Source organism: Panicum hallii, chromosome 2 (assembly GCF_002211085.1).
Source record: "Panicum hallii strain FIL2 chromosome 2, PHallii_v3.1, whole genome shotgun sequence".
Lineage (NCBI taxonomy): Eukaryota > Viridiplantae > Streptophyta > Magnoliopsida > Poales > Poaceae > Panicum > Panicum hallii.
The window spans coordinates 49,427,369-49,451,573 of NC_038043.1; the positions used below are offsets into that span (position 1 = coordinate 49,427,369).

Here is a 24,205-nt window from a genome sequence, read left to right on the forward strand (position 1 = left end):
AGTTATACTACATATTAATACACAGCGACCCTAAGTTTCAGCGATTCCCAGATTATATTTTCCAGATTCTAAACTATTCAGAATATAAATTATACTAAAAATAATTGAAAATACTAAAAACTATTCAAAATATAACTACCCTGAAAAATATTTCTAAAAATAATTTAAAATACTAAAAACTATTTAAAATATAACTACCCTAAGAAATATTTCTGAAAACAATTGAAAATACTAAAAACTATTCAAAATATAACTGCCATAAGAAATATTTTCTAGATTATAGTTATTTTTAAGTAATTATACGACTAGAACGAGAATACACCTCCAAACCGACGTGTGAACAGGGCTTCGCCGCTTCCTCTCCTCTCTTCCTCTCCTCCTTTCCTTTTTTTTCCTGATTTTTGCTGAATAAAATGGGAATTTGGGGGCAAGTGGGGGCTTATACAAGGAACCTCTCGCCCGCCCAACGGGCGGGATGCCTCTCCGCACTGTACGGGCCCGGATCTCCCGCCCGTTGTGTCAGACCCGGGGCTACGGGGCTATGTACATAACGTAGTTTAAACAGGGTTAAGAGATAAAAACCCGTCTTATCTCTTATTTATATTGTTTTCTACTCGTTTGAGCAGGAGATAAGGCTAGTCGGTACAGAAGGAAACTACTCGAGTTATACCCGGGTACGATTCCTTGGCTAGTATTAACTAGATCCATGTAACCCTAACTTCCCGGATATATAAGGGAGGGGGGTAGGGACCCATTCAAAACACAACTTCTACACCCAAGGGAATACAAACCACCATACAGGACGTAGGGTATTATGCACCTTGCGGCCCGAATCTGTCTAAATCTTGTGTTCCTTGCACCTTCGAGTTCCTAATCTCGGCGTCTCCTCACCTAAACTTACCACCTTAGCTATACCCCTCAGTGGGTAGCCGGTAAAACACCGACACGTTGGGCGGGCGGGATGCCCCCGCGGCCGCGTTAGGAGCCTTTTCGCGAATAAGAAAAGTTTCGAGACTCTCGGGAGGGGCCTAGAAAAATATTTGGCACCTCCCGCCTGTTGGTCCGGGCCCAACGGGCGGGAGGTAACTTTTTTTGAAATTTTCCAAATCGGCAACCTTTTTCGAATTTATTTTTTTAACCCTTTAAAAAAAATCTTGTGTCCGACCTCCCCAATCATAAGTCGGCCCAGAGCCCACCTGCGGCGGCCCATGCCCGCACCACCGGCCGTCGAACGGGGGAGAGGCGTGTCGGCGCACGGTGGAGTCAGCGCCTCAGCGGCACGACCCCATCCCATCCTATCCCATCTCTCCCTCCCTGCCCGGCTGCCCGACCGACCAAGGAAACGGAGACGAAACGAAACCACTCGTCGCGAGACGCGCACCAGGGGCGGCAGGGCAGGGAACAGATCTCCGGTCTCCACCCCGCTTCCGATCCGATCAGCTCCGGGGCCACGATGGGGGACGGCCGCTGCTGCACGTTCCTGGAGATCCTCCTCGCCGTCATCCTCCCGCCGCTCGGCGTCTTCCTCCGATTCGGCTGCTGCAGCGTAAGCCCTCCCCCATCCCCTTCTCTGCCCCCATGATCTGATGCTCCGCCTCTGCGTGCGTATCGTGGGCCGGATCTAAGCCGGGGTTTCTACCTAGGTGGTCTGAGAATCCGTTGCCCGCGTTTAGCTTGCTTCGAGCTATGTTTGGGGAGAAGGGTGCTTTGGTCTGAATTCCAAGTTCAGGCGCGTCAGACACTGTGCTGCCTCTGAATCCTGTCCCTCGTCCTCGTAGATGTCCTGCTTTTGTTTCATTCCTTTAGCGGCGAATCGCGTCGTCGTCGTGCTGGGATTCAGTTTGGGTTCATGCTGATGTTAGGACTGGAGCACGACTTCATGTTCTAAATGCCCCTCATCATTCTGTTCCACTGGTGTAGCAATATTACAATCCGTGTCTAGGACCAGTCTGTGGCAATTTTCCATTTTCATTGCACTGCCACATTGTTCCTAATGGAAGAGTGCGCAGATCCAATAGATAATTTGACTAATCTGAATCATGAAGCCCAGTGCAATGAAGTGACATACATATTTCTGTCTTATCGTGATAATACTACTGATTTTACCAGTCCCTGTAACATACTAATTGCAAGCCTTTTTGTATCTCCACAGATGGAGTTCTGCATCTGCTTGCTGCTCACAATCCTTGGCTATGTCCCTGGAATCATCTACGCCATTTATGTCCTTGTTGCCCTCGACTCTGACCGGCACGAGAGGGAATACTATACCCTCGCGTAGCCCGTTTGCTTGTGTCATGCCTAAGAACTTTACAGTGCACAGTTGAGTCGAGTTGCTATTTTCATGTGAATTATTATCTGGTAGTTCAATATTGGTGTAACCAAGTGGTCCTGTCTGGAGTCTGGTGGTGAATCTTTCTTACCCATCTTGAGGTCTCTCGACGTTATATTTCAGTCTGTCAAGTTCTTGAACTGCGCTCCAGTTTATCCAATCTGTAATTGTGATATACTGTAAGAAAGAATAAGATGGGACTCCTATTTCTGGAGCATTTGCGATTTATGATTGGTGCTATCATGCAAATATACACCTGTAGTTTTCCCTCCTTTTTCATTGATATAATGGTTGAAAATTTTCTTATTACCTGGGTTAAGATGATGTCCACATGAGCCAATGTTCATGCTTTGCCAGTCTAATTTCACTGTCTAGGAAATGTCTTACTTTGTAATCATGCTTCGCTGGACTGTGTAGTTTAAGCATGGCAAGAATCGCAGCACTGGTTTTATATATAGCTGTGATCAACATTTTACACTGATGGGCATTCAAATTTGAGGTTATTCTGCCGCGGTGTATCACATGTATGGTGAGCCAATGGCAATAAATTGTATTCCGTTCTTAATATATATGACGATTTAGAACAGGATAATTAGTTTGATTTTGAACGATGAGCGATTGAACCAGTTAACTTGTCCTGAACGCCGTATATTTAAGAACGGAGGGAGTAGAATTTTTACAAAAGAAATCAAAGAATGCTCGTCTCCAACACCTCAAGTGAGTGGACATACCGAAAAAACATGTGCCGTGCAGAAATTCGGATTTGTCTGTTGCTCCTGCCCTCTTTGACTTGGCACATATCATCACTGATATAAACTAAAAGAGTTATACCTCGTCTCGACGGATCGTATCTTGTTGCTGATGTGGTTATGATCCGTGCATGCTGTACTGCTGTGAATCTGATCCGTGCCTTTTCCTTTTTTTTTATGAAGAAAATGCGGGAGCTCCGCTTTGTCATTTAAGCCGGGAGAGAAGAAGGTTCAGAGTGCTTACACTGGCGATATTACATAAATTAAGGAGTACTTGAACTCTAGAAAAGCTAAATTAAACACTAAAAGAAGAAAACTCCAGGTTTCCACAGGCCATAAACCTGCACTGCATTTCAGCTTTGATCTCTTGCAACATGTTGCCTGGTGACATTGTTCTTTGCTCAAAGATCCTCTTGTTCCTTGCCTTCCAGATATTCCACGCAACGTAGATCATCAAGGCCGCCTTGAGTCTTCTTGCCTTTTTTGACAAATGTGCCAACTCCTTCTCACACCAATCCATTATTTCCAACCCCTGAACTGGTTTCTTGATCAAGGACTGCGCCCACTCTTCCATCCTGCCCCAAACTTGCTGAGCAAAATTACAGTGCAAGATCAGATGTGGCGCTGATTCTTGTTTTTGGTTGCATAGAGTGCAAATTGGGTTCCATGGTCATTGCCTAGCCAGTAACTTGTCTGCATTGGATCAGAAGCCAAGCAAAGAACTTGTGATTCCCTTCAGCCTCTGCTCGCCAAATATCTTCCTCTCCGAAAGTGTTGAAGGACCCATGGAACTGCGCATTGTATGCAGACTTTGCGGTATAAATCCCATCTGTCGTCCATCTCCAAGTATTTCGGTCTTGCTCATCAGTTAGTTGCACATTCTGGACGAGATCCCACAGCTCAACAAAACTTGCCATTTCTTCAGATGTTTGCATTCTCCAAAGGCCTCTTGTCCAATTCTGATTTTGTAGCTCTTCCTTTACTGTTTTATTTTTTCTCCAAGCCCACTTAAAGAGATCAGGAAAGCGATCCATTGGTGCCTGCTCATTCAGCCAAGTAGATTGCCAAAAACTAGCCTTTTCTCCATTGCCCAACGTCACCACTGTGCCTTTTCTGATCCGTGCCTTTTCTGAACGACATCTCCGTGCCATGCCGATTGCCGACGATGGCTCGGCGCGCAGCCTGTAGAATAGAGCCCGGAACGCCTAGTTCCCGGCGCTGAATGTTGGCGCCCATGTGCCGCCCAGCGATCCTGCTAGATCCGCGAGCGCCCGTGTAGATTGTGCGCGGCCGCTCCGGGAGCTTTGTTTATCGACGCTTCGGATTGCGAGGATCCTGTCTGCGTTGCTGTACGGCGGAGTGCCCACGATCGCCTTGCCCCTCGCCTGCCCAGCTGAGCATGCCGCCTGCCCTTATGCTGCTGGTAATCTGCTACGGCGATAGTGCGATGCGCTGGTTGATTCAGGTGGCCTGGTAGTCTACGCGTTCCGAACAATATCACGTCTGATTCTCTCTCGCATTGTTAAGAATAACGCCACTGATTCGGATTTTGTTTTCGGCATTTGGGGGTGCTCTTGGTCGGAGCTGGAGTGGCGTCATCGGTGACCTAGCAGAGGTTGAGGGGAGATCGTTGGTAGCACGAATCACAGAGCACCGGGCTTGTCGTCCCAACAAACCCAAGGACGGACAATTTGCAGCCAAATGCTGTCAGCTGGTTCCTCCGTTCTAAAAAAAAAATATAACTCTGACTTCTTAGAAGTTAAATAATTTTAAGTTTGATCAAATTCACATAAAATATTAATAACATTTGTATCTCCAAATGAATTCAATATGAAAACATATTATATAATTAATCTAATGATATTAATTTTATAATATAAATATTAATACTATTTTACATAAGTTTGATTAAATTTGAGATCGTTTAACTTCTCGAGAAGTGAGAGTTGTATTATTTTTTTTTGGCATAGAGAGAGTATTACATCTCTACTCCGTCGCGATGCCAGCCGCTGCGAAGCTGTGATTCGTTTCGGAACCAGCCGAGCCACGAAGCTGCGTCCGCGCCATTGCTCTCCCGCAGCGTGCGTTGGGCATGGGCGGGACACCGAGACATGGAGCCCGCGGACGGAAGGAAGGCGAGGCGGCAGCGCTGGGTGGACCCACCAGGACCGTAGCCGTGCTCACTGCTCAGCCCAATGGTTGGGTAGCCATAGGGGCTCTTATCTATATTCTGGAAGGTGAATAAGCTCTCTGGGCCTGTTTAGTTCCATCCGCAAAAACGCAAAAAAGCTGTAAACGTAAAGATGCTAAAGAAATCTTACTAATTTGAAGTATTAAATGAAGTCTATTTACAAAACTTTTTGCATGGATGGGTTGTAAATCGCGAGACGAATCTAATGAGCCTACTTAATCCATGTTTTGCAACAGTGATGCTACAGTAACCATCCGCTAATTATTGCTTAATTATAGATTAATTAGCATCATTAGATTCGTCTCGTGATTTACAACCCATCCATGCAAAAAGTTTTGCAAATAGACTTCATTTAGTACTTCAAATTAGTAAGATTCCTTTGCTACAGTGAAATTTTGCAAAAACGAAAAACGAACTAAACAGGCCCTCTGTCGCACGGTCTATCACGGCCCATTCTGCACCATCGCCAGCCTGCAAATATTTTAAGCATGGAAATCACCAGTAAGCAGCAGCTTTCCCATCAGAACAGCAGCTGCAGGCCAATCAGCTCCTTTTTAATGCGTGAGCAGTTGAGCACGGACAGCCGCAGAGGGCAAGGTAATCAAGCGGTACGCCATCTTTTCTATTCTTCTGTTAACTGTAACAGTAATATGTTATCAGTGCTAAACATTTTGTGACCAGTATATTCAAAAAATTAGATTGATATAATCAACATTTTTAAATATTAGATTCAACATTTCTAATAATCCAATTCAACATTTGTTGAAGCGGTGTATCAAAGATGTTGAACATGTACATCAAAATGTTGAATTAGTACACTTCAAATATTTATTTTTAAAAATAAAAATAAAAATATCTATATTGGATCTTATTTGTTGTATAAGTTCTAAGTAACACGATTATGCAAACGGAATACAAAACACATTTATAGTTTAAATAAAATCAAGGCTTCAAATCCAAAGAAATCCCGTCACTCCACGTCATCCAACTGAAGGCTGACACGTGCCCTCTCCTTCCCATACAAGTCAGTCCATGTTGAACAGCTATAGCACGTGTTTTCATCTGATTCATTCATTTAGGGTGTGTTCGTTTGCTATTAGAGCCCTCTACAATCTTTAGAGTGCTCCCTCCTCTAAAGAATCGCAGTCTTATTAGAGGCCGAATTAGAGGGCTGTTCGGTGCCGGACCTATAAAGTTTAGATGTTTCGGGTTTTAGAGGGGTGAAATGAACACACCCTTAGTTTTGAACAAATCTCAAACATTGAAAAATAAAGAAAAAATTATCTTCCGAAAGACCGAAAGATATATAGGTTTCCCGGGGAGTCATGCCCCCACGGGCCCCGAGCTCTGGGGAACGAAACGTGCTGGGCTTTGCAGCGACGCCGGTCCCAGCCCAAAAATTTCCCTTGTTTCTCAGGCGGTTAGAGAGGCCCAACCAGATCGCCATCTACCCGCGGTGCGGATCAAGATAGATTCGGAAGTTCGTTGGAAAATCCCGCTGGATTTTGAGTAGGGCGGGCGGCATCTCATCCCCCGACCCGGGGGTCGTCGATTGCGGCGTGGATGGCGCGCATCTGATCTGATTGGGTCCGCCAGGCCTACGGCTTTCGAGTTTGACGGTCACCAACGCCTCGCGGTCAGCGGTTAGGTCTCGTATGTCACCGGCGACCACATGAAAAAGGCCGCGTTGTGCGGCAACCATGAGTAGCAGCACCCCGACATGGTCACTGATGCCATGCCCCCGTCAACCCTCATCAGGTTCTTCCTCGTCGCGCCCTGACTGGCCCCTACACGCTTCGCTACAAAGCCGAGCGCTGAACGCGCGCAGGGTAGCGGCTGGGGTTCTTCCATGGTTCCATCATCCACGGCACCATCGCGTCCGATGTTCTAGCGAGCACTTCAGTAGACGACGGTGGGGCGAAAGAACCGAGAAACGCTCGATGGGAAGGGAACAAAGTGCCGCTACTGTTCGGTGCCTTTTTTAAAAGGACGGTCAGGATCGGTGCTGCCCAAAGCTTTTGCCCGTCAGGTCGTGTAGATGGCGCCACGCTAGCGTGGTCGGCAGGTTGTCTGGGGCGGATGCCTTCTGCCCGTGCTCGTCGGAAGAAGCTTGACACGGACTTGACGTCTCCTCAGACCGTACTCCACCCAGTCCGGGCAGCACGCAGCAGAGAGCGGAGAGGCTTGTGGGTGTGGTGGCTGCCACTCTCCTCTGCTCAGCGCAGCAGCTAGCACTGACTTGGATGGCATATTCTGCAAGCAACTGCCGCCGCAGGTAGGCCGGCCCTTCCCGGCAGGGCAATGCTAAGCTTCGCTCAGCCGCTCAGGCAGCCTGCTACTGGCCGTCTTCGAAGAGTATTTTACATGGGATAAAAAAAAATTAAGAGCGCGTTTAGTAGTCTTGCTGAGCAGCCGATTTCAGCTACGCGCACCTTGCTACTGCAGCATGTTTGGTAGTTTTGCGTAGCTAGCGGAGTTAGGGCCGTTTGGTAAGGTTTCGGCTCTTTCAAAGAGGGTTCCGGCTACACTTTCTCTAGTGGAGCAGTTTTTTAGTGCAGTTGAAACCATTTTGAAAAACATGCTAAACAGCTTCATTCTGCTTTTCATTAATGGATTGAAGAGGAGCCGGAGCCACAAAATGTGGCTCCACCACCATATCGGAAACCACCGTTTTGAGCTTCACCAACAGCTTCATGCATGGAGGCGCTTCAAAAATAACCCAATAGCAAGGCTTTAGCCGGAATCGGATTTGGAGCTATTTTTGGAGCTCTGCCAAAGGAAAGGATCTGGTTGGACACTCGTTTTCTCCGCACAGTATCGATTTTGCCGTTGGAGGCGAGCGAATTCAGCTCTCCCTTAGAAGCAAGCTTTTCCTTTTCCTTGCCCTGCGAAGCAAAATTTGCCTCTAGAAGCGAGGGTTTCTTTGGGCAAATCCAAATACTGAGCGTAGCATAGTGAGGCCATAGTAATCCTTGCCAAGGATCCAAACGCATCCTAAATCTTGTGTTTTAATTGTACCGTACAGTTGCTTCAGTATAGCTAGCATCCGAATTACCTGACCTAAGATCATCTTGAGCCGTCTCCCTTTCCCCAATCCAACTACTATATATTGGGAGAGTTGATAAGAAAATAGTGCTCGAGCGGTATCCCTTAATCTTTTTCTTTTCCTAATAATTATTGGGATAACCTAATAATTCACCCAGCTCTCCCTAAATAAAAGGAGGAGTTGTAACTCTCCCAATAAAGTAGTTGGATTGGGATGAGATTATTAGGAGATTGGAAAAATAATTCTCCCAATAATAATATAAGTGCTATTGGGATGTCCGTGATAACTAGCAGTTATTGAAAAATATTTATTAGAAAACTGCTGGAGATGCTCTGACCGCCTACAGTACGCTCCCACGTCGGCAAAGCCAGGTCAGTACTCTCAGATTGTGACCACGTTCCTGACTGAAGCAGACAGGCTTCTTCCTGCCACCGCGAATGGTGGCGGCAGCCAATTGCTACCGGTTGCCGTCCCGAATCGGTCAGCCGCAGCAGCAATGATAGAATAGAACGGAAGCCGCAGCGTTTCTGTTTCCGCAGCGCAATTTCATCGCGAAGGCGGACAAGCGCGGCCCCGCGGCCGGCCAGGGGAAGAAGAAAAGGATGCCGCGGTGCTGCCACGCCAGCGGCCACCAACCGGGGGCAAGTGGAAATCGAAAGCGAGGTGGGGGCGGCGCGCGGGCGCGGCCGCGTGGACGGGCGGGATCATGGAGGTCGCCACCAACCGCCGGGGCGGCCGCCTGCCGCGCGCGGCCCGCTGGCTGCCGTGGAAAACGAGGGCACCCCCGCACGCGGTGGGTTCCACCACGGCCCCACTGACTTTCCCCCACCCGCCACCCCCGCTCCCGCGCCGCGGCACGGTAGAGTCCACCGCGCTGCCGGCCAACGCCAGCAAACGAAAGCCTAGCAACCGGCTAGTAGCCGCCGCCGCCGCCGCGGCGCTCTGATTCGTGAGCCGCGACACGGGATCCCCCTCCCGTAATCTCCCCTGCCCGCGCCGCGGACGCGTTCGTTCGTTCCCGTTCCTAGTCCCACGATCCTTCCCGCCCCGCGCCCGGATCCGGTCAGCGCTGGCGTCACGCCCCACTCCGCGGCCGCCCCGCCCCGCCCCCGCCTAACCCAGAATGCGGTCCGACGCGCGCCTCCACTCCACCACGCCGCCTCGCTGACGCGCGGGGCCCGGCGGCCCCCGCAGCTGGCGCGCCGGGCGGTGGGAGGCCGCCCGCGCCCGGAAGAGGACGACGGGCCGAGTCGGGGCGGCGGTTCCGGTCTCCCACTTTCCGCGGCCGCGCTCCCCCACCTCGTGCTCCCTCCCTTTCTTCCGCCCCGCACCCGCGAAGACGATTCCCTCCTCTCCTACCCAGCCGCGGAGGGAGGGAGGAGACGAGCGCAGCGCACTCCCTCTTTCTCCCCGGGAATTCCGCGCCCTTCCTCCTGTGCATTTGGGAGCTCGGATCCCGCCGCTCCCGTCGAGCCACCCTGCTCCCTCTCGTTCCTGGCCTTGACTGTTCTTGAGCCCCCCACCCCCAGCTCAGTCAGCTCACCAGCTCGGTCTCCTCTTCCTCTCCGTGTTCCGTTCGGACATCGGCTTGCTTACCTGGGACTTGTTCGTCCCGCTGAATCTCTCTGCCGTGGCCAGCCCGCCTCCGTGTCCTGAGCAATTTCTGCTCGAACGCGCCCATCTGCTGCCAGCGTGCACAGTGGAAACAAACGGCCCTGCCTTTCTAGTGTAAGCAAGTTTTCACCCCCCGGAATTTGCTTCTTTTGGTCAAGCTTTCCTGGGCTTTCAGGTCTCAGCATCACCGGGCCCCTTTTGCCGCGATCTTTCTGTCTGATCGGGCAATTTAAGGTTGGAGTGCCTCCTTTTCTGAGAATTCAGTCTGGCACAGCTGTTTGATCTCATGCGGCAGTAGCTTCAGCAAAGATCCCACATGCCACAAACTCCATCAGAGCTGTTCGCCATGGCGTAGCTACGGCCTCGGTCGCCCCAATCATTTGGCCTGTGCGGGCTGCGAGATTTGGGTTCCCTATCCGGCTTCCGCGCCGCCATGGACGGTCTCCCCGACGCCGACGCGGCGCCGCTGGCGGCCGCCGCGCCGCCGCAGAAGCGCGACGAGTGGAGCGAGAGCGGCATCGTGCGCCTGCTCGAGGCCTACGAGGCCAAGTGGCTGCTGCGGAACCGCGCCAAGCTCAAGTGGAGCGACTGGGTCGACATCGCCCGCGAGGTCTCCGCGCATTGCGCCGACGACGCCGCGGCCGCGGGGAAGCCGCCAGGCGGCGGCGGCAACAGCGCCAAGACCCCCAATCAGTGCAAGAACAAGATCGAGTCCATGAAGAAGCGGTACCGGGCGGAGTCCGCCGCGGTGGCGCGCGCAGGCCCCGCCGCCGCCGGCCCGTCCTGGCGGTTCTTTGCCCGCATGGACGGGCTGCTCAAAGGGCCGGCCGTCTGCTCCGGTCAGGTGCAACAGGCAGATTTGAGCAACAGTATAGACCTGCGGGCTCCGGCCAAAGCAGAGGCCGAGGTAGAAGCAGATTTTACCGCGCAGTTGACGGATGCGGGTCCAGGTGTATTCTCTGATCTGATGAACATTGACACAAATGGCGCTGTCCCGGAGAAAGCGGAGAAAGTTGACAACAGCGTGCAGAAGGAGAGCAGGGCTGCAGATAGCGATGCCAACGTGAGCTCTCCGAGGAGTAAGGTGGCGAACGAGGACGCCGAGGAGGTGGACAAGGTCTGGGACCGGCCCAAGAAGAGAAAGAGCACAGAGTTTGATATAGCAAAGAGCATCGAGCTGCTGGCTAGCTCATACTTGAAGATTGAGCATGCCAGAATGGAGATGTGCAGGGAGACAGAGAAGATGAGGGTTGAAGCTGAGATTAAGAAGGGGGAGATGGAGCTCAAGAGAACAGAAATCATGGCAAAAACGCACTTGCAGATCGCTAAGCTTTTTGCAAAGAGATTGAAAGAGGGCTGTGGAAAGACTGGTGGCAGTTCGTCAGTAACAGCTGAAGTGGACACGCATACGAAGAAAGGCGAGAATGGTTAGTGTCCACACGACATACTGATAGCATGTTTATAATTCTTCAAAAGTTCCTAAAATTGGATCAGTGTGTAGTTTTCTCTCTGTGAGAGTGCTCCATTTGCTAAGTCTGTACCTCTGTGTTCCTGAAATTCATGGATAGGATGGAAACTTCAGCCTAAATTAATTATAGCAGTTTTCTCTGTGAGAAGTTGATCATTATGTAAAATTGTAGGACACCTTGAGAGTTTATGTAGTGGTAGGACTGTTACATTTCTATTTCACTGTTGTTACCTGCCTTTTCTTATTCTTATCTGGGTGTTAGCAATCCATTTTTGTGGATCATCATTTCTCCATTGAAGACTCAAAACCATCAGTACAAAATATTCACCGTCTGTAAATAGTTGGGCAGGGCATATAAAGCCCCTGTAATATGCATGGAGCCTGATTGGTATTTTGAGTTGAGATCCTGCCATAGTACTTGGACATATGTGCTAAGTTTAAATATCGTTCTGGGACCGTATTTTCTTTACTGGTGATGAAGGGATTGATTGCAGACTGATATAATGGGCATGCAATTTTGTTTCAGAATGAAGATTTGGTGTAATGCATGGAATAGAATACAATTTTACCTCTTTCACAACCCCCAAAACAACTTGACCTAAATAAAATTATCGCATATGTTGCAAACACATGGTTCCAATAAAAGGATCTTGCAAGTCCATATTTTTTTATTCTTCGAAGTAAAGTGTAAATGTGAAATACCATCTACTTACTCCATATGCATGCTTTAGCACACTTGATTGTTAATGATTTGTATTCAAGTGCAATTCTACAATTCTGTACATCCCAAAAGTATAATTGCAAGAGTGATCCATCATTCTGACAACATTCTGGGGATATTAATAGACTGAACTTAGTGGCTGTGTACTCTAGGAAGCACTGGTGTGTCAATAATAGGCTTAAAACATTGAAATTTAGGATTACTTCTTGTTTCCTCTGTTTTCAGGTGAAATTTTTAACTTTCTAAGAAGAATCCTCTGATCCTCTATGTAAACAAGATTGACCTCATAAAAGTTGAGCCATACTTCTTTTCTGATGAATCTGTGCACTTGCTAGCCGATATGCAGAATCAGCCATAAATGCCATATTGATAGCCTTGTGCTTAGCACTATGATGTGTTACTGTGTTTCGATAAAGCAAACACTTTTTTTTTGAAGGAAGATAAAGCAAACAATAGGGGCTCCCAAGTTCCTGAAGGATTTGCATTGAGAAGTTGAAACTGCTTTGAGTGGTTTTTGTTCTTGTGTGCTTTTTTTTTCTCAGTTCCTACTTCCGAGTGTTTCTATTGCGGTTTGTTACCTTGTTTGTCATGTGGCCTCAGTCGTTATTGTGTTGTATCAGGGACTCTGCATTTTTATATCACAAGTCTTTTACTGTTATGTAGGTATTCAGATTTCAATTTGGATGAAAAGAAATAAAGAATTCTACAGGTGTGCTTGTTTAGTCATAGAACAAATTTTGTTTGTACCAGAAGCAATATACTACTGCTTTTCAAAAGAAAAGGAAGCAATATACTGAATTGTGTAGCTGCATTGTTCCCTTATATTATTTTGCTGTGGCCAATTATCTTCTCACCCTTGGGTTTGTGAATTTTCAGGTTCAGGGTGATGTGCCATTCTCTCATGCTCAGCAGCTGATTCTGTTACCAAAGCAGGCCTTAGGTGTCCTCGGTGCTGCACTCCTCTCGTGCACAATTGTATGTGTCTGATTGATCCAACCGCGTGGAGAAATAGTTAGCTGTAAAATTAAATTAAAAATGCAATAATGAGAGCGACAATATGGTCGTTACCCCGTTAGTGGGATTACAAAAGCAAAAATTTGAACCAGTGATTTACAAGTCTGAAAGCTATCTATCCCCTTCTGTCCCTGAAGTAAACTACTGACAACCGCCATTTGTACAAGCCCATCCCCATATTGTGAAGAGATGAAGCAGCATTCGCGTGATAACCTGTATCTTGCTGAGACTTTACCCACTTGACTATGTAATTTAGCTAGTTTTCCGGAGAGTTTGACTATGCGGATCGGATCCAATTCAAAGGTCGGCTAAATGAAGAACAAAAGTAAACATGAACCGAACTGTGTTTTTTTTTTGTGAAAGTTCTAAAAATGACGTGTCTTTGTTGCTGCAACAATCACATAGAGAACTGCTTCCTACCTCCGTTCCAGAAAATTGTTGCTGTCCGATAACACTGAGGATAAATCTTTTGAGAAAACCTCAATTGCAGTCGGGTGTCCCTTTGGAGGTTGGCACCTAAGCTTTTAGCGCCATCATCTTTCGGTGATTACGTTTGTGGAGCTTCTTCTCCGACCCGATGATGTTAAGAGTTTAGTTAGAGGTAAGGCCGCTACAGAAAACTAGCCTGGCATTCGTGGCAGGAGAGCCGAGGATGGGTACTGTGCAAGCAGCATGGTTGGGGTGGTGACGGACGAGGCGGTGGCAAAGAAGCTGCCGTGCAGGGTAGGGCCTCACAATCGTTAAGAGAACAGAGAAGCAGCAGCTAGCCGGAAGAACACAACGATAAAAATGGCCATTCAACAGCTGAAAAAACTCGAGTGCTCTTGGATGGGCAAAACAACTTTTATATCAAATTTTTGCACGGGCAGTAAGATTCGCCCCCACAAAAAAGTATTGCCAGTTAAAGTATAATTTTTGTAATTGGAATATTAGTAACCGAGACACACTTGTCCCCACATGTCAGTGGCTGTGTTGCACAGCTTGTGTGGGCTTCTTGTGTGGCCCAAGCTTTTGACCGCCACCGGACGTGTGCAGTATGCGAACAGGCAGAGTCGCAGCGGCAGTCACCACTTGGTCCACCCTCCCATCTCCCCCCTCTGGCTAAAGAACCGCAAAAAGATCGCATTTTTCTTTTCTATCTCTATCCTTCTACTCGAGTTCTTCCATTCTTCTGAATCGTCAAATTGAGCGTCTCGAGTTTGCCATGGTGGTGATTTGGAACCGGAAGCGCTGCGCTCCCCCTCTGATCCCCTGACTGGCCTCGCTGCAGTTCGGCGCCAGATTTGCACGGGTGGAGGGTGGGAGAGCAGACGCGGCCGCCATGTTTGGGTCCAGGGTCCAGGATGAGGTGGAGATGCAGAGGAGGCCTAACAACAGGTGAGTTTCTTGATTCCGCACGGCTTCCTTTTCCTCTGCGATGTATTTGAATTTTGACCTCGTGCATCGGCCTGCCGGAGTCGATGAGTAGCTGTTACAATTTTGCTGAATGGATTGACTTTGGCTTGATTTTTGGGGAGCAAGAGAGCGGAGACGGGAAGATTTATGCTCGATTCCAACCAAGAGGGGATACGAGGTCTGGCGTATAGCTTGTGCGATATGCCCCCTCTACCTCGAGGAGTGGGAGAGGACCAATTGAAAGCTTTGATCCGATTTGACTCTGGATTTTAGTTGCTTTATTGAATAGAGGGTAGAGATAAATCTTAAGATTGAAAGTAAGAGGGGTTTGTTGGAGATCAACCCAAAGTCCAGAATTATAAGTGAAAAGTGGCTGTAGAAATGAAAGTGGTGTAGTTCTTTCTCCTTTTCAAGGAGAGTTTCTACGGTTATTTGTCTTTAAAGATTCATGTGGGAGTTTCTAGCCCTTAAAGGGAAAGAAGTGCATTTAATTGAACCAGTCTTTTATGGATATATAGATGAACTAATGGTTATAGCCAATCAGGGTGAAGATGTTTCAGGGAATGCTGTGTTCAGATGCTTCATCAGCTGTTAATCTCAATACAAGCAGGATGCCCGAGCGTTGCCACAGAATACCAAACCAATTGCAACCATGAAAAAAAATGATAACAGAGCTTTCCATTGCAATACACAGCATTAGTTATCACATATAACACTCTAATTTTGTTGTAATCTACATGCATTGCATAAGCATTTGGGACGAAGTTCCGTGATACTTGAAACATTATATCTTTTTTTTTGGAGGAACAGAAACATTGCATCGAAGTTAGGAAAAAAATCAAAACATATTTTCAGAAATGTCTACCAAAACAAGGTAAGCAGTATCGTATGGGATCGTTACAGTCTCCGCAACCGAACATGGAATCATTACCTTCACCACAATTGACAGTGTTTGCCTGATAATTAGAAGCCTGATTCATGGGAATCTGGTAAAAGCTGATGGCATGTAAATTGCATCCAACGAAAAGAGAACTTTCCTGTTACAGAATACAAATCAGGACATTAGCTCATTGGCCATTTTTGCCAGCCCAACTAAATGTCACAGACTGGCATATTGCTGATCACCGACCATAGACAAAGGTCAGATCACAGGATTAGCTTGGAAGATATGTGAATCACCGTCCAGGTTGGAGTGTGCCAGCCACGGAATGTTGCCATCAATCTGCTTACATGCCCATGCGCCGCTTGATCCAGTCACCGTCGCAAGGCCAAATCTTGCGGCGTCATCAGATCATGCCATCACAAGCCTTCTCTGTGCACTTCCACGGCCTGGTGAGCACATGCCGCTGCAGGTGTGGCTGTAGTGGTCTAGACCTTGGCCTCGCTAGATTAGCCCGCATTTGTGCTGGAGAGAGGTGGTGGCAACGCGATTTGTTGCTTCAGTGCAGCGGAGATGTACACTGTCGTGGTGATGACTCTGGTGAGGTAAATGTGAAAAGGCAAAGGTGTTGGTTTTGGTGGGCGGTGGAGGGTGGAGATGGCGATTATCAGAATTGGTGATGGCATGTGGTGAAGGAGCTAAGGTGGACACCGAGAGGAGGAGGCACTCTGATGGAGTGGGCTGCGAGATGGGAGCGGAGGATAAAGCAGAATAGCAGATGGGGAGGCCTGGCTGTAGCATCAAACAGACGATCGCCACCTCTCAGTGGCTGCGGAGGTGAATGGGATCAGGCATTCGGACCCACCTAGGAATGGTACTCTGGTAGAAAAGCTTGTGGCTTGTTAGCCGGCTCGGCTTGTTCATAGGTTCATCTTAGTTCAGCTTGGCTCGACCTCTCAAATGAACCGAGCCAAGCCTGGATTTCAGCTTATTTTCTTAACGAGCCAGCTCGTAAACCACTCGTGACCTATTCGATTGGCACATTAGGCTTACTAAATATGACAATTCCAAACTTACTGTTTATTAACACAGTGGTATTGTTATTTGGCTAAAAAAATTGTCATTCAACTTGTAAGTCAAATCTGTTGCTAATTAAGTCTATTTTCAGTCTCCACACATCTATTTATCTCAATTTATTGATTTGTGCTATTTGTTTCTGTAATTTATTGTTTTGTGTTTTTTATTTCTGTAAGTTACTGATTTGTGTTATTTATTTCTGTAATATCATCATCATGAGCTGCACTTTTGGATATTATTAGCATCCTGAAATTATCATATGTTTATTAATATCGCCTTTGATCTTACCATTAATATTGAACAATGCTCTGCTCATGAGCCGGCTCGAGCTTTTCGAACGAACCAAGCCAAACTCGATTTCAGCTCGTTAGCCTTAATGAGCTAGCTCGTTATCAGGGGCGAAGCCAGCTGAAAATTGCGGCTGGGTCTTTCCTATGGCACGCTGAGGTCTTTGCCTTTAGAGAGCGGTGCTGAACAGTGATTCTCACTGATTTTCACAAATCCATCGAGGTCAGGTGACCCCTACATCAAAGCCTAGCTCTGCCCGCAGTCGTTATGAAATGAGTCCTAAAGAGCCGAGCTGGCTCGTCAGCCACCCACCCACCTGTTAGCATATCTCAGAGGGTTGGAGTTGGACGAGGATGACGTATCACTAACACGAAATGAGATTTTTAAAGCAGTGAAGATTTGAAGCACATGATTTTTCAAAATTATGGGTCTTGATGTGTTAATCATTTTGACACTTTACTTATTCTTCTAACTAAGTTTCTATCCTGCCTTTAGGATCTTTCCTGACGAGAGACAAAATCAATCTAAGCCATTATATCAAGCTGTACGTGCCGACAGATTTGGTGCAAATAGACTAGATGTGAAGAATCCTGAGAAGCTTAAGGTGTTAAATGAAGGCAACAAACCATGGCACCAGCGTATTCTAGATCCTGGAAGTAATATTGTACTGAGATGGAACAGGGTGTACCTTATGGCATGTTTGTTTGCTCTTTTCATTGATCCATTTTTCTATTACCTTCCATTGGTTAGAAAATATGATAATGGATCTTCATGTGTCGCCAAGGATCAGGGACTGAGCATAGGAATCACTATCGTACGATCACTTGCTGATTTGTTTTACATGTTGAACATAGCTATCAAGTTTCACACTGCATATGTGGATCCGAAGTCCCGGGTCCTTGGAAAGGGAGAGCTTGTTGTGGATATTAAGAAGATTCGACGAAGATATATCAGAACTGACTTCTTTGTAGACGTACTTGCAGCTGTGCCACTTCCACAGGTAAGGACCTCACAGAGTTATGTTGTTGCATCTCTCGTTGTTTAATTTAAATGCTTATATTACATCCATTTTTAGTGGTACCACAATCAGCTCAGTTCATGTTCAGTAACTATAACAATAACATATGCATATACTTTTGCACTAAATCGATTCATTAGCATCTACGTGATATGGTTTGGTAGGATTCGCTTGGTTGGCCTTTGGGTTGGCCCCATGGGGTTATTTCCCTTAATATCAGGTAATCAAATGAAGTCATATGTTCAGTGCCTCCTGATGAAGTTACTGGCTCCTATCTTTGCTGATTTTTTGGCAGAAGGATATAATTGTAAGAGCCAGCTTGTGACTTCAAAAAGGTGGACCCTAACTTTCAACCTGGAAGAGCAAAAAGATAGTTGCGCTGATGTTTCAGAACTCTGAAGTATTCGTGTCCGATATCATCTGAAGCTAATTCAAATCCACTTTAGATCATAAGCAAACATTCAAAAACAATAACATTCAATTGTGATCGGCAAATTAGCTTAATTAAATTCTTGTAGAGCAATGTTGCCTGCACAGCTAAATTTTTTTGAACAATGGTTAGCCCTAATGTTGAATAAACATGACTTGGTCTTACAGTGCAACACTTCTGTAGTGATGACTTGAATTTTTCTGGCGTAACTTTGTTTTGCAGGTTACTGTGTGGTTAATTATGCCTGTAATCAAAAGGTCAGACGACAACGTTCGGAACACTACATTTGCTCTCATAATTGTGATTCAATATGTCATAAGAATGTATCTCATCGTTCCTCTAAGCAATCAGATTATCAAAGCTGTTGGAGTAGTTGCAAAGTCAGCTTGGGGAGGTGCAGCATACAATCTTCTGCTCTACATGCTTGCAAGCCACGTATGGTCATCTCATTTGCCACTTTCAAATTATTTATAAAATTCGTGGGGTTGCTAATTTGCACATCACAAGCCATGATTTCTTTGCTTCTGATGTTGTTGCCTTGTCTTCTCTTCATTTGGGATCTAAAATCTTTCTTTCTGATTTGACAAAACATATCCTGTACTAAAATTCAGATTTGTGATGTGCAGAAAGAAACAGTACTGTTTAGAGTAGACATTCATGTGAGCTCAACTGTGTGAAACAGTGCTATTACTAAAATCTTGAATCGTTTCATTACATTTTATATATTCGATACTAATATAATGTTACTTATGACCTGTGTGCATCGCTGCAGATTACTGGTGCAATATATTATCTTCTCTCCGTTGAACGGCAGATTACATGTTGGGATCAGCAGTGCCTTCTGGAGTTCAAGAATACATCTTGCAGCCTTAGATTTATAAGCTGTGAGAATATTGATTCGAATGGTTATCATGAGTGGCAGAAAAATACAGGGATATTTAAGAAGTGTGATGCCAATAATAATAATATATCTTTTAACTACGGAATGTTTTATAGTGCACTGAATAAAGGCGCTGTCTCATCTCCACTCGCTGAGAAATACTTCTTTTGTCTATGGTGGGGCTTGCTGCAGCTTAGGTAGTGACCATCATATTATTCTGTTACCTTATGTTCTTTCAGTTGCCTCTTAGATAGGGATGGGTTTGTATGTCTCTAATACAATTACTAATGTTAATCTTATTTTGTATCTGTTGTCACCTTTTCAGTTCAAGTGGGAATCCTCTAGTGACAAGTGCGTTTATTGTTGAGAACACATTTGCAATAGCAATTGGTGCTATCAGTCTCATACTCTTTGCTCAGTTGATTGGCAATATGCAGGTAGTTTCATAAATTCTTTCTTCTGAACTGCAATAGGAAGTTTTTGAGTTGATAGTTCATACTTATGCTTGTCTTACCTTGTTAATCCTAGGATTAACTTGGCATGAGTAATTGCACTATGCGATAAACTGGTAAGCAATTGTTAAAAGTGAACTAATTTGGCAAAATTACCATGTTATCAGTTTCATTGTGCACAATAAGTGGTATGCTATCTTAGCTTGATGTGCTCACTGGTTGACCGGTGCTCCAAGTATAGAGAAATAGGGAGAGACGAGAGAGGAGCTAGAGCTTCTGGTTCATCCCAGCTCTTACTCCAGCTTTCTTTCTGTTTTTCCTTGTGTTTTGTGTTTGTGTTGTTTTTATTTTTGTGTTTGTGTTGTTTTTATTTCTTTCCTTTTTTTTGTTAGTTACTTTGTCTCCCTGTGTACTTTCAACTTTATTCCTTCTTAATATAATGACGGGCAGTTCTCCTTTCGAGGGAAAAAAAAGGTGCCGGGCTATCATATTTTTCTGTCATTTGCACAATGGGCATCAAATATATGAAGTATGAATATCCATTTTATGGTTTGAAAAATAATAAATCTGTTACTATTTCTTTATTCAGTAAGCCATTTTCCACATTGATAATAGCCCACTTAGATTTTGATGCGGAGATCACTTACTTCCTATTCTTCTTCATTTAGACATACCTGCAGTCTGTCAGTAAAAGGCTTGAAGAGTGGAGACTGAGGCAAAGGGACATGGATGAGTGGATGAGGCATCATCAACTCCCAGCTCACCTTCAAGAACGTGTCCGGCGGTTTGTTCAAGTTAAATGGCTTTCAACACGAGGAGTAGAAGAGGAGTCCATCTTGCAAGCTTTGCCTGCTGATATACGTCGGGACGTGCAGCGCCATCTTTGTTTGGACCTTGTTCGACGTGTAAGTTGTGGTTATACTCTATCTTCCCAGCTGAATAAGTAGAATTTTTAGTTTCTGAAAGTTTCTGATGGAATACTTGCTGTATTTGGATGGAAAGAAACAAAATGACGCTCTGTTTGCTATTGCTTCTACAGCTAGTTGAAACTTTATATCCATTCCCCGGCACGTGTTTTACTCCTTTCTGCAATGCAGGTCCCTTTTTTCTCTGAGATGGATGACCAACTTCTTGATGCCATCTGTGAGCGGCTGGTGTCTTTCCTGTGCCCTGAGAATACATATATCTCTCGCGAGGGTGATCCCGTGAACGAGATGCTTTTCATCATTCGTGGCAAACTGGAGAGTTCAACAACCAACGGTGGCCGTAGCAACTTCTTCAACTCCATCATCCTGCGTCCAGGTGATTTCGCAGGTGAAGAGCTGCTGACATGGGCTTTGCTTCCGAAGACCAATGTCCACTTTCCGCTTTCCACAAGGACCGTACGGAGCCTCACAGAGGTTGAAGCTTTCGCCCTGCGAGCTGAGGACCTCAAATTTGTGGCAAACCAGTTCCGGAGGCTTCACAGCAAGAAGCTCCAGCACACATTCCGGTTCTATTCGCACCACTGGAGAACATGGGCTGCCTGCTTCATCCAGGCGGCATGGCGGCAGCACCAGAGAAGAAAGCTTGCTGAGAGCCTCAGCCGATGGGAGTCATACTCATGGTGGTCAGAGGATCACCCAGTTGCCAATAAGCCCAGACAGGAAGGCACCTCAAGCGGTGGTAGGACGATTGCTGAGGGTGCCATTGCCCATATGCATAAGCTCGCATCTGCTTCCAGAAGGTTCCGTGCTGAGGACACAGCTATTCGCAGGCTGCAGAAGCCTGATGAGCCCGACTTCTCCGCAGACCATTTCGATTGAACCTGATGCTTTGCAACTGGAAATACATGTTGTACAATTACAACCTTAGTACCCCACTGTAACTTTTAGATTTTACCGCGCAAGAGTTTTAGGTGTTGTTAATTGTGATAGAAAAGTTGTATCTACATCCTCAACTCCAGAATCTACCCTGATAATGTATAGACTTAATCTTTGCAGTGCATAAGAACTTTGAGAGTTCTGAAGCCTCATATGCACAGTTTCAGAGATGCCAATGAATCTGGACGATGCGCTGTTCAGTACTCCAGTTCAGGTACAGCATCAATGACTTGTCCAGTACTTGGACAGCACTGGGTGACAAAAGGTTTAGCTCAAGCACCGTCCAATGTACATAGAGATTCGGGATCCTGAAGCTCTTGTGCTATTTGGCTTTGCTCTCTGGTCTCTGCCCCGTCTAGCTACCTCCCCTATCCGCCGCGCCTGCAAGCCTCGCCTTCGTCGGCGTCTTCCTCGCTCAGTCTTCACCGCAGGAAGTGAGATTGAAATGAGATTAAGCTGCTAATCCCCTCCCTTCTTCGTTCGATTCCGATTTTGTTTTGCGTTTTTCTCTTGGCAAAGTTATGCTCCGATAGCTGAGCTATGCTGTTCGTGATGGTCGTTTCGCTCCCCAATCCAGCAGTGGCATGAGGGCGGGGCGGCCCAAGATCGGCGACCAGGCGACCAGCGACGTGGTGGTGCGGCTACGGACGCCGGAGGGCCGCGACGAGTGGCTCTACTGCCACTCCACCGTCCTCGCCGCGGGCAGCACCTACATCGCCGACCGCCTCTCCGATGCCTGGCCGACGTGCCAGATCCTCGGCTCGCGCTATTGCGTCGAGGTCTACTGCCAGGAGCTCGACCTCAGCTCCCATGTCACCGCGCTCCGCCTCCTATACGCCGCCGAGCCCTGCTCCCGCTTCGGCGTCCGCGGCGCGCTCGGCGTGCTCCAGGCCGCCGTGAGCCTCGGCTGCGCCCAGATCGCCGCCGCCTGCGCCGGCTACATCGAGGCCGCCCCCTGGGACGAGGCCGACGAGGAGGAGATTCTGAGGACCGTCCCCTGCCTCGGCGCGCAGTACGAATGCATCCTTGCGCGTCTCCGGCCGATCGATCCGGCTCCGGTGACCCGCATCTTCCTTTCGGCGTTCCGGCACGCGACGCGCTCGTCGGCAGCTGGTCCGGCGCGGGAGCTCAAGTCTGCAGCTCAGGAGCAGCTTGAGTATATGCTCACCGAAGATGACGACGCACCATTGATAGCCCTTGACAACGTCAATGTCAAGTCTCAGGTGAAGGGTTGTGTCACTGGTTTGCTGAGCAGGTTCAGTGATTTCCTGAGTTCTATACTGACGAAAAATAAGGAAACATCTCTTGTTGGTGACATCGGCGAACTTCAGCTGGAGCTGCATACTTTTGTTTGTGACGTCTCCTGGGCCTGTCAGATCTTGAGCAAGCTTGAGATGATGAAGTGCATTGTTCTCTACTGGGTTGGAGTGTCGTCTGATGTGGTTGAAGCTATTGATGCAGTATGCCCTGGGTATGACTGTCTGAAGACCAGGCTGAAGGTGGTAGAGGTGTCTGCAAAGGTACTGGAGGCCGCTGCGTTTGGCAATATTGTTCTTCCAACTGAGAAACGTCATCATATGGTGAATGTCTGGATTACCTTCGCAAGGACAACAAAGTCTTTGATTGTTCAGGCCAATCACGATGATGATGACGGTGATGCCGAGACACCAAAGGCAAACCTGGACAACGAGGTCTGGCAGTGCTTGGAGTCAGCAATCGTTTCAATTGTGCTGACACTGCCGTCGAATAGTCAAGCTGAGATTTTATCAGAATGGCTCCAGTCGAAGCATGTCCGATATCCTGACTTGACAGAGGCATTTGAAGCCTGGTGTTATAGATCGAAGGTTGCCAAAAGAAGGCTCTCTTTCTTGAGCAACATCGATCGGGTATCTTGATTCTTGACTGTCAGACTTCTCCTTATAGGATTGAGTGTCTGCCTTTCACTGAAACAATCATCATGGAGTTCCATTGTTATGATTCCAACTCACCACTGATGATCAGTTTTGTTGTCAGTTAATTTTTGGTGGATTATCTCCCCTTATGAACTTACATTGAGCATGTCTGATGGAATGCGCAGCAGTAGACACCACTATAGAGATGACAGAATATCCTGGTCAACATACCCAAGTCATGGTCTGTCTATGTGTGATTGAAGCTATGCTGCAAAACCGGAATAAGCACTGCTGTGGTTGACAAATGGCCAGAGCAAACCAGAAATACCTGAACTGGACGAGTCCATCGCCATTTTTGTTAGAAGACGCTCAGATTTCAAGCGAGATGCTGGAGGCAGAGCCGCATGGGCGGTGCAGAAAACGGCTCTTGCTGCCGGAATGGGCGATCTCATATCTGTGGTCACTGTTGGAATTGGCAATATCAGTATATCACAGTACATGACCTGAATCTTGATAACATCAAGTGCCCGACTCTTGACAGGCGGGAGGGCAACCATATAGGAGATTACACAAAGTCCCTCGCTGGACTATGCAACAGTCTGTGATTAATAGGGCATCATTTCCTGCTTTTGGAAAAGAAGCTAGCTAGTAATAAGTTGGTGTGATCAGTTAACCTTGTCCTTGAGAAAGGAATCGGGGATTGGTTGTGTGACATGTTAATTGTTCGGGTGTTAATCATGAGCATCCATGTGCCTGCCTCTTTTGTTCGTGAGGGCTTCATTGTTGAGTCACCGCTTACCACCATGTTCTAGGTCGCGTAGTACTAGTGGAGTAGTAGGCAGCGAATTAACGAACTTCGACCCTTAGTAGTAATACGTTTACCGAGCCTCGCAGAATAT

At 47.0% G+C, this 24,205-nt stretch overlaps 4 protein-coding genes across 6 annotated transcripts; all 4 read left to right on the top strand.

Annotated features, from left to right (window-relative positions):
* Window positions 1-1,283: 1,283 nt before the first annotated feature.
* Window positions 1,284-2,584, top strand: LOC112883622 (hydrophobic protein OSR8). Its single transcript, XM_025948961.1, has 2 exons — window positions 1,284-1,546; window positions 2,153-2,584. The coding sequence occupies exons 1-2, from the start codon at window positions 1,454-1,456 to the stop codon at window positions 2,276-2,278; spliced, it is 219 nt and encodes a 72-aa protein (XP_025804746.1). The 5' UTR covers window positions 1,284-1,453; the 3' UTR covers window positions 2,279-2,584.
* A 6,654-nt stretch (window positions 2,585-9,238) lies between these two features.
* LOC112882165 (trihelix transcription factor ASIL1-like) lies at window positions 9,239-13,344 on the top strand. Its single transcript, XM_025947150.1, has 2 exons — window positions 9,239-11,356; window positions 12,995-13,344. The coding sequence occupies exons 1-2, from the start codon at window positions 10,363-10,365 to the stop codon at window positions 13,003-13,005; spliced, it is 1,005 nt and encodes a 334-aa protein (XP_025802935.1). The 5' UTR covers window positions 9,239-10,362; the 3' UTR covers window positions 13,006-13,344.
* An 839-nt stretch (window positions 13,345-14,183) lies between these two features.
* On the top strand, window positions 14,184-21,566 carry LOC112879358 (cyclic nucleotide-gated ion channel 17-like). Its single transcript, XM_025943594.1, has 7 exons — window positions 14,184-14,509; window positions 17,268-17,772; window positions 18,443-18,655; window positions 18,993-19,297; window positions 19,426-19,537; window positions 20,221-20,457; window positions 20,650-21,566. The coding sequence occupies exons 1-7, from the start codon at window positions 14,454-14,456 to the stop codon at window positions 21,355-21,357; spliced, it is 2,136 nt and encodes a 711-aa protein (XP_025799379.1). The 5' UTR covers window positions 14,184-14,453; the 3' UTR covers window positions 21,358-21,566.
* A 33-nt stretch (window positions 21,567-21,599) lies between these two features.
* LOC112879359 (BTB/POZ domain-containing protein At3g05675) lies at window positions 21,600-24,073 on the top strand. Of its 3 annotated transcripts, none has more exons than XM_025943595.1 (2): window positions 21,600-21,628; window positions 21,992-24,073. In XM_025943595.1, exons 1-2 carry the CDS (start codon window positions 21,603-21,605, stop codon window positions 23,307-23,309), a joined length of 1,344 nt encoding a protein of 447 aa, XP_025799380.1. In that variant the 5' UTR covers window positions 21,600-21,602; the 3' UTR covers window positions 23,310-24,073. The 3 variants fall into 3 exon arrangements, with proteins under 3 accessions (XP_025799380.1, XP_025799381.1, XP_025799382.1); XM_025943596.1 differs by lacking the exon at window positions 21,600-21,628 and adding an exon at window positions 21,648-21,848; XM_025943597.1 differs by lacking the exon at window positions 21,600-21,628 and adding an exon at window positions 21,648-21,848 and having other exon boundaries at window positions 21,995-24,073.
* The last annotated feature ends 132 nt before the right edge of the window (window positions 24,074-24,205 follow it).